Source organism: Rattus rattus, chromosome 5 (genome assembly GCF_011064425.1).
Source record: "Rattus rattus isolate New Zealand chromosome 5, Rrattus_CSIRO_v1, whole genome shotgun sequence".
Classification (NCBI taxonomy): domain Eukaryota; kingdom Metazoa; phylum Chordata; class Mammalia; order Rodentia; family Muridae; genus Rattus; species Rattus rattus.
Window position 1 is genome coordinate 43,752,450 of NC_046158.1, and position 16,081 is coordinate 43,768,530.

Sequence of the window (16,081 nt, forward strand, 5' to 3'; positions counted from 1 at the left end):
AGGGAAACTAGCAAATTTGCCATGGATTTGCCTCAGTGAGGAAATTTATTTTACAGGGAGGGAACTTTGTCTTGAAAAACAGTTGGCATAGGATCAGAGGATTTGCCACTGAAAATCCATTTAAAATTGTGATTTCATTAACGTGCAGAGCAAAAGATCACAAAAGGACTACCTCTCCCAAGAGCCCAACCATCCCTTGGTTCTGCAGAGAGGGACATTGTGTATTAATTCTTTGCAGTCTCTCAGGAGAGTTAGTAATTAGCTCCCATGTGGGATGCACCAGGAAAAGCTGGTCTAAATAAATTGGAAATAACACATTGAGGTTATAAGGTACTTAAAAGGAGATGTCTAAGAAAGAAGTACGCTTAATGGGTGGATTGTAGAACCTTTAAAAAGACATCTCCGAGCAGAATTCCTGTATTGTAACATAACCAGTTCGTTCAGTCTATCTCTTCTCTAGGGTTCACACTTCTGATTAAAGCAATGAAAAATTAGAAACAGGCAAATATTCTAGTTGACTTTAGAAATTTCAGTGCATTTGAAAGTATCATCTAAGTGGAGATGTTTAGATGTTTTTCAAGTCACTGGTAACCATGGGTTCTACAGCTTTTCTAAGAAAAACAGGAAAATCATGTGAATAAGAACTCAAAAAATGGAAGGTAGAAATCACGAGTTCTTAATATGAAAAGTAAAACATTTTTAAAAAAGCCAACATCTAAACTCAGTGTTGTGAAATTTTATTAATATGAATATTTTTGATAGATGTCCCGATTATCCAAACAAAAATTTTCTTCTTCAAAATAACAAAAGTTATCTTTCTTACACAAGACTCCAGCACTAAGAGGAAGTAAAGGTGTAGGTTTGTTTTTATTTGGGGGTTCACTGCGATGTTCTCTAAGATTCTGGGAGGTTTTATTGGGGTGGCTTACATGGAGTTAGCTTATACACTAATTTCTCACCGCTCATGATCTTTTGTTTGTCACAACTATGCTAGTCTATATGTTTCAATGAAGTTGATTTTTGGCACATTTTGGTTTTATAACTTAAAACACATCTTTTTCGTGTTCCCTTGTTTCACAGGTATCTACCTTTTGCAAGTAACACATTTTTATGCAATAAAGATGAGAATGATCACAACCAATGACAACCCTAAGATACCTGGTCTGCTACACCTTAGCCTCCGCCCGTACACATCCACAACCAACGGATGGAATGTGGCTGACCCGCTGAGGGACCAGAGCAGTGTACCTAAAAACAAGGGCTATAGGCTTCCCTATCACGAGCTTGACAAGTTAAAATGTTTCCATCTCCATTCTACACCAGGGTCCCCCACCCTCACCAATGAAGTCATTTCCCCCATAAATGGATAATGAAATATGCAATAGCTAAGTCACATTCAGTGGAACTTAATAAAGATACGTACTACTGGGGTTATAATCCACAGATGTTAAGTCAGAGATATTTTTTATTTTCCCCCAAAGAAATTTAAACTCATTGATTTGGAAGTAGATGCTATATTGCCCCTACTGTGGTGCGATCGTCCCCTTCCCGTTCCCTCCCTCAATCCCACTACACATACGTCACAGTGCAAGGATTAAAGGTAGGAAAAGGGGTAATACAGTACCCATAATAAGGGGCTGAGGGGAGGAACCACCGCTCCACCCCATCCAAGTTGGAGCAAGATTATCCTATATAAAATAGAAATATATAGTTTATTATTAGTTAGAAAGCTGATATGACAGAACATTTGGTGTTACTTTTTGTATATGATGCTCGCTATCTGTTTCCCTAGCAACTGAGACTTGAGTTCTTTGGAAAAGGTTTTTACATTATTTTTTTTTTTCTCTCTCTCCCAGCTTAGGAAATTAAAAGAACTAATTTAAGTACCAGGTTTATTTGACCCTAGGTCTTCACGACATCAGTTCATTCCGTTCAATTTCACGAGTTGAAAAAAAAAAATTCGGACTGGAAATTTGAAATACAATAAATGTTCAAAAGCTGTCAGCCAAAAGTGTGCGTAAGACATGCGAGAACACAAAGGGCAACGTGATGATACCTCATTCATTACTTTCTAACTCCTTCTCAAGCACTATGCAGCATGCGTTACTCAGTCGCGTGGCGTAGAAGCACATGCTTTGAAAGAGAGACGGAAAACCCAAAACAAAATGACTGCCTGGTTGACGCTTGGACACAGCGATTGCGGCTCTATGCTGCCAAGGAGGATAAAAATGAGAGTTTCTGAAGATATTCTATCTCACTTCCCGGTTACAATCATCATCGTGTCCAACCTCAGCGCCATCCACAATGATACTTTTACAAAGTAGAAGGATTCCCCTACTAGAAATACAAAAACAGAATCAACGAAAGGTTATTTTTGACTTTACAATGCCAAAGTGGTGGTGAGGAATTGCGGTGACCTTCAGGTATTTGTGGCCTCGCTCACTGTGAGCCAAGGAACCGTCACCAGGAGCCAGCTTCTTAGCAGCTGCCCTGAAGGTTTGTTTCGATGACTCCCGGGTTTTTTTTTAAAAAGAAAAGCATTGTTTACAATAATTGATTAAAAGCATTATTAACAAACATGGATAAAGTTATTTCTATGAAAAGGAAAGTAGACCCATTTGTTATGGAAAGTAGATACTACATATAAAAATAAGTGACTATGGATTTAATAATCTTCTAAAAGGTCAAAGTTGAAGTGTTGTTTTTTTCTAACAACCTTATGTACTTAACATTATTCATTATTTTAGAATGTAGATTTGAGGGGCCGCCAAGGCCTGACACTATTACTGATGTTTGTTATGCTTGCAGGTCCAAGGCCCCGGCACATATGTAGCAGAGGTCGGCCAGGTCAAACCTCAGTGGGAGAAGATGCAGTCAATCCTTGAGAGACTTGAGGCCCCAGGAAAAGGGGAGGTCTGGTGATGGGGTAGGGGTGGGGGAAGACATCCTCTCGGAGGCAAGATGCAGGAGGAATGGCATGGGGAACTGTAGGAGGGAGGGGGGACCTGGAGGGGAGGACATGGCTGGATGTAAAAAAAGGGAAACATTCAAAAAAATTTTAAAAAGTTTTTAAAAATGTGGATTTTAATTTGGATCACATAGGTTTATATAAAATGTCTGAAAACGATGTTTTCCTTGACAACTGAAATTGCTATTCTGAAATAAAAGTGCTCTTTTAATTGGAAAAACATGGAAGCTTTGCATAATTGGGAGAAAGTCCATGATGCATTTTAAATACAAATGTATTCCTGTGTGAGACTCAAAGCTTCTCTGAGCTTACTTGTACCTACTGAAGAGAAGCTTTCATATGTGTTAGAGAAATTAAAATTGGCTTACGTTTCTTTTAGTATAGTATGATAAAATTCATAATGTTTTTTTTATTTATGACAAAACACAGGCTCTATGCCATCTATAGGTTGGAGAGAGCCTGCAGGGCCCCCTGGTTTATAAGTGTAAATGTCAGGGCAATGTGTTCCCTTTGGTTTATACATTTCTTCTGCTTGGTTTAGAGAACATAAATTGTGGATCTTACAATTAAAAAAATAACTTTCACACTGCACATCTCCTATAAATGATTACAGTACGCTTTGCAATGATCAGAATAACAATAAGCCAATAAAGGTGAAATTCTAACGTGTGATGGAGTTTGGAGACGGGAGGAATGCTTTGCTCAAAAGAGCAATATAAGACTTGGTGTAACTGAGAAAAGAGGGTTAGGCTAAGGCTAATGAGCCATGTATGGTAATGAATAAAAATGCACATTCTGTTTCTTTTTCCTTAACAGTTTTATCATCATCAGATGCCTGGGTGTTTATAGTATTTAAATTAGCATCTTACTTATTCACTGTGATTAACTCATTTACACTTGAGGCAGGATTATACTCCAGTCAATGGTTAATATCTGCCCTTGAATGTATTCAAATAATGAGAATTTTGGCATTGTAAAGGCAAAACACTCGACAACTCTTCATTTTTTTCTTTTGTACTCATACACACTTGTGATTCACATTATTTTCCAGAATATTCCTTAAGTACAGATAGGTCATCATAGAGAACGACATGACACAAAGTTATCTCTAGGTGATTATTACATTACTCCACTTAGTTCTTTAAGAGAGTATCTGCCCCCTTTGTATTAGGAATTACAAGGAAACTCCCAAGATCAATTATGAAATAAGGTCATTTTAATTAGCAAAGCAGATAAATGATATTAAATCATTTTCAAAGAGGCCTATTTTCTCTTGCATATTACCAAGAAGTAAATATGCAGCAGAGAAAAGGGTAAAGTAGCAATTTTGCAAAGGGTTGCCATTCTTTTTGCATGCATGTGTCGTTGGTTAGTTGAGTAAGAATCAGTCTAGCTTTGACAATAGAGAACGCTGCAAAGTTTTCACTTCTCTTACCCTCATCCCTTCAAATCGTGATAAGGCTCTTAGGGGCCTCAGAGCTCTTAGTGTCCTTAGGGACTTGATGGCCCCAAGTTCAGAGTAACCCAAGGCATTTGCTGTTAAACTGACCAATGAAACCTGTAAAATACGAATAACAATGGATAAGTCATAGATAAACTGAACTTCTGTTCAATTTGTAGTTATCAACTAATGTAACGGATACAGGTTTTTTTCATAGCTGTTCTGTTATTCTATTGAATAAACACAGCAGAAATGACTCCTAATGATGTCCTAACGAAGAACTAGAGGCGGGGAATGACCCCAAGGAAATTACTGTCTTCCAGACACAATGGGGTGAGGGACATATGAGCTCATAGAGATAGTGACAGCATGCACAGGACCAATGGAAAATTTAAACTGGACTAAATCTAAGCATGGGGGAGGGGACATGACCAGGAAGTTCTAGCCCTAACCAAGAAGCTATCTATCTGCAACCGATACCACTGGGAGAGAGGGAAAAATCAGTTTTTCTCAATGGAGTGACACTGGGTATATGAATCACACTGGAGGGCAGTCTGTATGATCAGAAGTAGCTGACCAACCCAAAATGGACTCAGATTTGTTGTTTGTGTGCATTTTTTTTGTTACGTTTGGTGGTTGTTTTGGTTTTCTGCTTATTTTTTTTTTTATTCTCTCTCTCTCTCTCTCTCTCTCTCTCTCTCTCTCTCTCTCTTTCTCTCTCTCCTTTTTTCCTTTTTTGTTTTCTCAAGAGAATGAAGTTGTCCGGGTAGTAGGGCAGGAGGATCTGGAAGGACTTGAGAAAACGGAAGTATATAAGCAAAATCCACTGTATGCAAAGTTACACTGCATGAAACGTTTAAAAGTAGTAAAAGTCCTAACCGCACTATGAGTTGTGAAAGCGTGAGCTGATGTCTGTTGATCCACGTCCCCTCTCTATTCTGTAAAACTGATGATTCCTTTGAGGTTTCCATCAATTCACCCACTTGGTTTTGACCTCAGCAAGAGGCCTTGTTACTCGTTTTAAGTAAATGAAATGTTCACTATTAATGACTAAATTTCTCCATAAGCATATCTGGTATATCAAGGATTTTCTGTAAATATTATTTACATCAAAGAATATCTCTTCCCAGTCATGAAGTAGACTTGTTTTCCCCTACCCTTCAAAATCTCTCCATAAAATCTTCCAGCCGATAAGAAAGATTTATAAAATTACAGTTAGTACTCACTATCCCTTTTGTTTCTTGACATTCTTTACTATTGGGGAAGAAAATCAGTGAATAAATGAGGGAAGATCTGGAGTTTGTCTGCTTTACAACATGGAATTATAAACACCATACCCTTTAAATGTCTTTTTCCATCATTCATGTTATATATTACCGGTATGACTTTTTAAATTTGTTTTTCCCACTAGATCTTATCTCCCCTTTTAAAATTAGTTAGTAAGTTAGTCCAGAACTTCTAAATTCTATGCTATTATTTGCTTAGAGAGTTTAGGACTCAGCAGATCATCTGGTCATCATAACACAATGGTCAAGGATTCATTCACTGATTTAAAATTAGGAGACAAACAAGACAAACTACCTCAAACAAAAGGCATGGTATGGAAGATACCTACATCAACAATTAAGAAGTCCAGCCAACACCAGGCATTGGTGAAATACGTTTGATAGCCATAGGCTACCCATTTGAGGAGCATCTCCAGGATAAAAATGTAAGTGAAAACCTTGTCTGCATACTCCAGCATGGTCTTGATCGTCTTTCGCTGATCAATGTATATATCCTCAAAGGCCTAGAAAGGAAACACTGTACATTTTAGCTTTCAAACAGTACTAGAATCTTGAATCTAGATTTTTCAGATTATACATGTGCACATGGTATTTCCTCGGGACAGAAGAACAGGGACGCAGTGTTACTATTGTTTTGTTACTCTCTGGGTCTTTTCTCTATAAATGGGAGGGAAAGATGTACTTCAGATAGCTACTGAAACCAGAGAGGGGTCTTCACAACTCCATTCTTCCTGAAATCAAATTGCAACTTCAGAAGTCAATTGGCAAAGCAAGGAATTATTTCTTAATGCCACACCCCATGGCAGCCATTTTGTTTCTTTGTTTTCATGCTGTGGGTGTGACTCAGTGGCTAGAACATTTGTGGAAGATATGTGAGACCAGGAGCCTGGTCTTCAGCACCATAAGAGGAAAAATCAAACCCATCTCTTTATTACGCTTTTTTCCTATAGGAGGGAGATTAAATAAATAAATAATGATTGTTTTTAGAAAGCATAAATTATGGTTTATCAACATACTGTCCACTTTTATTTTACTAAGTAGTTAATTGCTCTTTTGTTTTTTGTTGTTAATTTTATTTCTTTTATTTCTTTCTTTTGTTTTGTTTTTGTTTGGTTTGTTTGTTTGTTTGTTGTTCAAGACAGGATTACGCTGTCCTCAGTTTGTACACTAGGGGGCTTGAACTCACAAAAACCTCTTCCTGCTGAGTGCTGAAATTAAAAGTGTGCACCACCATGCCTGACTGATAATTTTACTTTTTAGTAGATAGAGTATGACATTACTTAATAGGAACATATTAGTTTTCAATTAGATCCATGTGTTGTTCTAATAAAAACCTCAGCTTGTATTTTATTCTAATATATATAAATTTCAATGATGAAAAGATATTTTTGCCTATGATATGCAGATATGTAGAAAGTGATATATAGAAGACATTTACTACATCAAGAATTTTACAGGAAAATATATACTTGATTTTAAAACTTGTGTGTTTCAATCAGGCAAACACTTTGTGTTTATTTGTGTATTCTATCATCTATCTGAATCTATATATCTATCACTTATGTATGTATCTATGTATCTGTCTACCTATATCTATCTATCTATCTATCTATCTATCTATCTATCTATCTATCTATCTATCTGCCTATGTGTCTGTCTATCTATCCAAACATTTTATGGCTTAAATATTTCTGTATATATGAAATGTTATCAATATAGTTGGACATGTGTAAATAATTTTCATCTAAATTTACATAGATTCTGATGAGTTGAACCTCTTCCTGTAAGCATTATCCAATCTTTAAATAACCACTCAGGCATGATACCAACTGTTTAGTATTACCCATACCCATCATTTCCTTGAGTTGCCCAAGAAGAGTGAACGCACATGAACAGAGGCAGAGAAGAGGTCCCCAAGGACCTACCAAGTGCACAGAGAGTTCATCAGAACTCAGAGAATACACAATCACCGTGATAGCACTAACATGAACTCTGCTCTACTCCTCGTTGCCATGTTTACTTAAGCAAAGAGGAATTTAATATTCATTTACTTTGTTTATAATGACTAAACAAAAGGGGCCGTTTTTGATCCGTTTCATAATAAGCACACATTGATGAAAGATTAGACATGTGTGTGTGTGCACATAAATGCAAACCCAGAAATGAAGTCATTCATTAAATTTCTGGCTGGAAGATAAAAAGGTGGAATATTGAAGACTGGTTGGCAACTAAGGCAATGGGATACGAAGGCTTAAAGAGTCACGGGCGTGAGATTTTCCCAGTTGCTACTGAAGCACTTTGGGTTAAGGTTCGCTCACCAGGGCACCACTACTGAGGAGAATCATGAACACAATGAAGGTCTCAAACCAGTTGTGCTCAACTATTCGGAAGCACGTTCTCCGAAGGTTCCACCACTGTTTTCCTCTTCCTTCTTCCACACTGATTTGACAGCACTTGAATCTCTGCACACAGCCTGCAAGTATGAGGTTCCAATAGGAGAAAGGAAGATAGCCTCCATTACAGATCACACGAGCCCAGCTTTACCCCTCTACCACCAGTGCTATTGCTTCAATGGCGCTTTAACCTTAAAGTAACGAGTGGATAAGCAGTGGGAAATCAACGAAAACATACAGCATCTTCATATTATTCCTCTTCTATGAAACAAATAGAGACAAGTAGTTTGCCTTCATTGTCTGAAATTAATGGATTTGGTTGGACTCCAGAAAAGGACTTCCAAATGAAACTAACAACTTGACAGAGACCTTCCCTCTTAAGTGTGGAGAGTAGCAATATGCATTTCATCCACACATGGGCATTCTTGGGGGTGTTCCTGAAAAAGGTGTACTTGGCTTTCTAAGTTGTCTGAGATTGCTAACAAGTGAATTGCCTGGACCTGCTTTGATGTGTCTTTTTTTAAAACATAACTAAACTTATTTATTAGATATTTTATGTATTTCAAACATTATCCCCTTTCCCCCTTTCCCATCCTCCCTTCCAGCCTCCCCTGCTTCTATGAAGATGTTCCCACTCCCACCCACCCACTCCCATCTCAATACCCTAGCATTCCTCCACACGGGGGAAACGAAGTTCAGAATACCCAAGAAACAACTCCCAGACCATATGAAGCTCAAGACTAAGGAAGACTAAAGTGTGAATTCTTCAGTCTTCCTTAGAAAGGGGGACAAAATACTCATGGGAGGAAATACAGGGACTAAGAGTGGAGCAGGTACTGAAAGAAAGGTCATCCAGAAACTGCCCCACCTGGGGATCCATCCATATGCAGCCACCAAACCCAATCACTACTGCTGATGCCAAGAAGCGCTTGCTGACAGGAGCATGATATGGAAGTCTCCTGAGAGGCTCTGCCAGAGCCTTACTGATACAGATTAAGATGCTGGCGACCAATCATCGGACTGAGCACGGGGACCTCAATGGAGAAGTTAGGGGAAGGACTGAAGGAGCTGAATGGGTTTGCAACCCCATAGGAAGAACAACAATCTTAACCAACCAGACCCTCCAGAGCTTCCAGGGACTAAACCACCAAAGAAAGAATACAATACACATGGAGGAACCCATGGCTCCGGCCGTGTATGTAGCAGAGGCATCAATAGGAGGAGAGGTCCTTAGTCCAGTGAAGGTTCATTTCCCCAATGACTTTGACTTTCTCACATTGCTTTTATTTATTGAGTCAAGCCTATGGTATCACTAACCACAAGATTTATTACATTTAAGCAACCACTTTGGATGACCAACACCTGAAAAAGGCTGCGCTGTGGAGGCGAAGTGCCAGCAAGGACACCGGCATCTTTACCTTCAGTGAAGCAAGCTTCAGGCTCAAGGGTTTCTTCTGGTTCCATGACAGGCTGTTCCTCCGCAGGCGCCCCGATGTCTACCGTGCTTCCCTCTGAGGAACTACTGCTTTCGTTGAGTTTCTGGGCATAAAACGGTCATAAAAAGCACATTCTTTTCAGTTAATTCCCCAGTGAGTGAAATACCAAGAAGAGATTATGACTATGAATGTATTTTTGTTTTTCCTCAAGGTAAGGTGCTATGTAAATTTAGAGTAAAAAGAACATTCAGAAGAGGGAGTGGGAAAACCACGCTGTTGATTCCTTTCCCAGGAATTTCTGGGTGCAGATTGTTGAGTTGTGCTGGGATGTTACAAATGACCATCAGCAGCATGTAGTGAGGAAACGTCTATCCCGTGGATTTGGAGATGGGGAAGGTGTCATGACTTGTAGGAGTTGGGTGAGAGAGAAGGGAAATGGAATTCAGAGAATCCCTACCTCAGAAGAAAATAAAATCATGAAGCTATTCCGTGTTTAAACATTTACACATGCTTCTTTAATAGTGTCTCAATTCTGAGCAACTATAGCCCAATGCTTTAACTTATACTTACTAACAGGTAGATCAGAGGACCAGATTTATTTATTTAGTATCAAAGTATTCACATATGAAATATAAATTTCATATGTCCTATGGAGAAAAGATGTCTTAAAATAAGTTAAAAAAATACGTCAATGAACAAATAACCTTAGACTCCTAATTTAATGGGTTCATTATTAGAAAAATATCTTAGAATCAAAAGTGTTGCAGGAACAGACCAATAGATGCATGGAAACGTGAGTTTTCCCCTCAATGAGTAATGTTTATACTAATATCCCATGCAAAGCTAGTTAAGTAGAAGCAGCATTTCTCAGAGTTTGGCAGTAATAACACATGGTTCTCGTTTTGGCCTCTCAGGAGTCAAGGATGGCAAAATGGCAGAAAACATCAACTTATCCAGTGACCTTCATCTGGGTAAAAGTAATTAGTACATTTGGTAATTTAGTCAAGGAAGATACATTGAGTGCCATCAATGTGTTAGAAACTTAGTGTTTATTGGCAACTATAATGTCCATAGCCCTATTGGATACTTGAAATAGAATATGATGTCTTCTAAACTATGGATTTATGTTTAACCTAAAAGAGATCACACCAAGTACCCAATCAACACATATTTTAAATAATAAACTTTAAGCACCATGCTAAAACTATTAATAATAATTTCATATATATGAAACAGAATTCTCTTTGTTCCATCAAAGGAAGATGGCTTCTACACCTGCGTCCCTATCCAGCTGACTGCCACCCTTCCTTTTAGGTTTCTTGTGAAATAGAAAGCTAGAAGTCATGGAGATCTGCATTGACATGAAAGACTAATCACAGTTCTGGGTGTCCATTTTAAAGATTAGCCCTGTCGTTATGCATAGATTCTTCACTGCAAACTAATTGTAACTTTTCAACATGTATGGTGGTAGCCTGTTTACACATTCAGCATTTGCTCTTCGACACAGGATACAACAGGTAGATTTTAAATCTGCATTTAAAGCTGCATTTGCTTTGAATGACCTTATCCATGACTTGACCATTTCTCCTGACTTAAAAACATATCCATGGACAAGACATGCACTTGCTCATATAATAAATGAAGAGATTCATTAGACCGTGGGCTAATTCCCATTCTGAGGATTCCTACGTCTTATCCTCAACATAACTGGAATTTATACTTGGCTATAACAGGGCAGTTCTATGCTGAGATTTGCCACTGCAGTAGTCATATTCAATAGCTTTAGTTGGCGTTATCATTGTTGCAAGAATTATTCCTTATTTTATAAAAATACTTGTGAGCAGCATTTTATTATTATCCAACATTCTTCAGTATAAAAGAAAACATTCTGTGTAAGATGCCTTCTCTTCATGTAATAAGTGAATTGACTTGAGAAGTTGAGAGTCTTCACCAACATTCACTAATTACTAGAAATTCTATGTCCTCTTTCCCTCTGAATAAACTTATGTGTGGGCAGGGATTCAGATAAAATTTATTTTAAATAGAAATTTTAACTTGCTGAGCATCTAACAGTGATCTGTTGGACCTCTAAAGATATTTTAGCCTTTATCAAAAATCACAATATCAGGTATCATTTAAATAAAACCTCATCACCGCCAGTGGTATCATTTTTCAATGTCAAGTAAAACAAAAAGCTGTTAAGCAGCCAGGCTATAGCAATGGCATTCACTAGTAAGACACTGCCTAGAGCTGGTTCCACATCTTGCCAACTATAGCATCTTTTTCACAATGACCACTGCTTTCATTGATGCACATAAAGTAATGTCTTCTTATTCTGCCTTTAAAAGATTCCTTGTTTGATGAAACTAAGTACTATTTATTTTTGGCCTAAGAAAAAGGCTTGTCTGAGAAATGCTTGGAATGAAAATCGCAAGAACCCAAAAGGCACTATGTTATTTTTTTTGACACATCTTCAAAACAGTACTTTATGTAGAAGGAAAACAGATACAAACCAGACCAGTAAAATTCATTTTTAGACTATATTTATTATTCATATTTCACATTTTGACTTTTTAGGCTACTTATATAAGTGTTCCACTCTTCCAAAGTCTTTTAAAAGAATATATGCAGACTGACAGTTTTTTTTGTTATTTTTATATTGGCATCCTAATTCATAAAGATAGTCTGAGGATTACATTATTTCTATTTGTACTTGATTCTCTTGGGTTATTGAAACAATTCTTTCCAATGAGGATATAACAGGACAGTAAGACAAAAATGAAAACAAGATAAACATTGGTGTGTAAAAACTCAACCATGTTTACCAAAATTTTGGCTACATAAAGTCCTATTTTCCTTTAGTTTTTAGATGGAATTCTGTCTTCTGATTTATATTTTAACTTTGCTTGAACTGACCTGAGGTCAGATAATCCTCTACAGTATCTGCTATCTTAATTTACTAAGCGTTACTTTGAGTTCCAGTATAAAGTTCATTTTCATAAACACCTTATGGATACTTGAGAATATACTAACAATAAAAATACTAGTGCTGGGCTAGAGAGATGGCTCAGTGGTTTAGGTCACTGACCTCTCTTCCAGATTTTCTGAGCTCAATTTCTAACAACCACATGGTTCCTCACAACCATTTGTAATGGGATCTGATGTCCTCTTCTGGTGTGTCTGAAGACAGCAACAGTGTACTCACATGTATAACATAAATAAATCTTTAAAAGAACTACTCATACTTATAATGGATATATATATGTATATATTTCAAATATATATATATATATATATTTGAAAAAGCATCTTGTACTTCCACTCTCATCATTGTGTCATTAAGAGTCTTAATATTGGGTCTGGAGAGATGGCTCAACACCTAAGAGCACTGTCTGTTTTTGAGAGGGCCCTGGTTCAATTCCCAGTGTCCACATGGCAGCTGTTAACCTATAACTCCAGATCCAGAGGTTCTGACACCCTCATCTGATCTCGTAGGCAGCAGGTGTCTAAGCAGTGCACAGATAGACACAAAAGCAAATGCTCGTGTGTGTGTGTGTGTGTGTGTGTGTGTGTGTGTGTGTGTGTGTGGTGTGTATTTGTAAATCTTAGTATATGAAATAAAAAAAAGAGTCTCAATGTCATCATTTAAGTTGTTACTCACATTTTAATCACAGGATAAAACACTGTTTCAGAACTCTAAAAGGAAATGCATGTTTATTATTTTTCTCATTGTTAAAACAAGACAAAAAGTAAGTGCAGTTCTTTTGTTGAGCTAGCACTGCTGCTCAAGTTGGAGGGAGCTGTAGAGCCGTGAGGGAGGGGTTCTCCTCAGCTTTGCACACAGACACGTTTCATACAACATTCTAAAGATCCTAGGTGACAACGAAGCCCAGTGTTGTCAAACAAGTATTTTATTAATTTAAAACTTAATGAAATATATTACTTCTTTTATATTCTTAAACTGCCATTAACTTTTGTTTTTAAAGTATGTTTCTCCCTGTTTTGAAATTAATAAAATATGTCAAATACATTTTAGCATTTATTGTTCTATTAATCAATCTCAATTGGCTAGTTAATTAGAAGCTGGGTATTTCTTACATATGAACCCTCTGATCCGTGCAATCTATAGGTACTTGACAGGGTTATTTAGTAGGTGAGAAGAAGAGAAGCAGAAACCGCACTGCATTTCAAATACCCATTTTGCCTTGCCCACTAGGGCATTCCAAAATCACTTAGGAACAGCGACCCTGACGGTAAGAGCACTTTCCCTTCTCGGTGGATTTATGCCTCTTTTCTTGCTTTTAAAATTGTTCTCTGGTAGAAGAAATAATTTTGACCTTGAGGGTGAAACAACGCATAACAGAGCAAAAGAGCAAGCAACAGCTTGGTGTTTCTTGGAAGGAACCAAATGGGTGGTTCATTCTGTTTAGCTTTAACTTTAAAAGGGAAATGTCTTTATTTTGTGACCTGGTTTATTACAGGGATATTATTAATGGATATTAATGAATGTTTAATTTTAACAAGTCATAAAATAAATGGAAAGAGAATATAGTTCGGTGAAGTATGCACATAGAGATGCAATATAGATTAGCATGGAAAGAACTTATCTATAAAAGGAGTCCGTAGTTATCTACGAACAAAGCATGACTTGTTTTCAATCTTAGCCTTTTACTGAGTTGATACATGTATGCAAACACATGTAAATGGGATCCCTCATGCTCTGTTGATCAGTCATTATTGTCTTGGAGGACTAAAATACTTGGCAAAACAGTTTAAATGGAGGAATGTTTTCTTTTGTCTCATAGTTTCTGAGCAGGCAGTGCATGATGCGGGGCGGGGCATGCTGGTTGAGAGCAGTGCATTTCACGGTGAGCAAGGAAACAGAGGTAACCTGGCCTCTACTGGTCTTCATCGTCATCATAGTCGTAGTTGTGGTCATGGTGGTAGTTGTTGTCATTGTAGTTGTCTTCTCCTTCTTGTTCTTCTTCTTCTTGTTGTTCTTCGTCTTGTTGTTGTTCTTGTTCTTCTTGTTGTTCTTCTTCTTGTTGTTCTTGTATTTGTTCTTCTTGTTCTTGTTTTTCTTGTTCTTGTTCTTCTTCTCCTTCTCCTTCTTCTTCTTGTTCTTCCTTTTCTTCTTCTTGTTCTTCCTTTTCTTGTTGTTGTTGTTGTTGTTGTTGTTGTTGTTGTTCTTCTTCTTCTTCTTCTTCTTCTTCTTCTTCTTCTTCTTCTTCTTCTTCCTCTTCTCCTCCTCCCCTCCTTCTTTCCCTCCTGCTTCTTGTCATCTTCTTCTCCTCCCCCTCCTCCTTTCCTTCTTTTTTTTTGAGATTCTCATTTTATTAATTTTCTTTAAAAATGAATTCAGTCTGCAGCCACATTGGAAATCATTTCATCTTCAAATAGAGGATGACAAGAAGGCTAAATAGATGCACCATTTTGGGATAGTCTGCGAATCAGAGTCTAAATCATTATGAAATATGGCTATGTATTTTTCTTTAACAACCTAAAGAGGAAATTCTCAGTCAGCATTAGTCATCAGGAGGAAGTCTAGAAATTTTGCCACAGAGGGTCATGTGTAATCTGTGGGACAGAGTGGAGCCTCAGAAACAAATTCATGAATGGATGAATAGACTCAGAGTTTAAACATGGCTTGGAGACTTTTTACAGAGCATAGGAATAGGTGGTTATCACATTCGTTTCTTAATGTATTTCAACTCTCCCTTTTTCATCATTAAGTGGAAAGTATGTTTTTCAGCTACAGAATTTAAAGGAAATGATATAGTTTTGGCAAAGCCCCTTTCCTTAAGACTTCAGTTACTGGTGAGTAATAATTCTGGTTTTAAGTTAAAATCAAACAGTGACCTACCACTTCATTAAGATTCACTATAGTCTAAGAAAATTATTTTTTTTGATAAAAATTTTTACTGTGGCAAGCTCAAATACAACAAAAGTTGCCACCTTTAAGATTTCCAATGCAGGAATTGAGACATCATCCGATCCATAAAATCTTCAACCTACACTTTGCCCTGCCTTGAAGATATGCTAGAGTAAAAGAGGCACAGAACTTGTGATTGTAGCCAACCAATGACTGGTCCAGCTCAAGACCCATGACACTGCCTGGAGGAACAGGAACTGGAAGTTAGGTAGCTCGGAGACATAGGATAGTACCAAACACAACTGGCAAGAAGAAAAAAAAGCCAATGAAATGATTCGTAATGGTAGATTTTTGGCTTTACTTGTAGACAGGAGCTTAGTGTAATACCCGTCAGAAAGCATTCATCTGTAACTGATGGAAACATGCAGATACCCTGAGTCAAACAGATAGAGCTCTGGGAATCCTGAAGATGATGAAGGGTCAAAGACAATACACATGCACCACACACACAGACACACACACACACACACACACACACACACACACACACACACACACACACACACAAACAGAAAAATAACACATGCAAAATCAATGCCCCTTTTCTTCTAGGGGCTCACAGAGACTGAACCAACAATCAGGCAGCCTGCATGGGGACTTAGGCCCTTTGCATATATATTATGGT

At 37.6% G+C, this 16,081-nt stretch overlaps 1 protein-coding gene across 1 annotated transcript in view; it reads right to left on the bottom strand.

Annotated features, from left to right (window-relative positions):
- The window catches only part of LOC116901467 (sodium channel protein type 1 subunit alpha-like), a 114,485-nt gene that overhangs the window by 19,426 nt on the left and 78,978 nt on the right, over positions 1 to 16,081 (bottom strand). Inside the window, 4 exon segments of the mRNA XM_032903418.1 lie at positions 4,404 to 4,526; positions 6,025 to 6,198; positions 8,014 to 8,168; positions 9,507 to 9,627. Of these exon segments, the coding sequence (XP_032759309.1) occupies positions 4,404 to 4,526; positions 6,025 to 6,198; positions 8,014 to 8,168; positions 9,507 to 9,627 (573 nt within the window).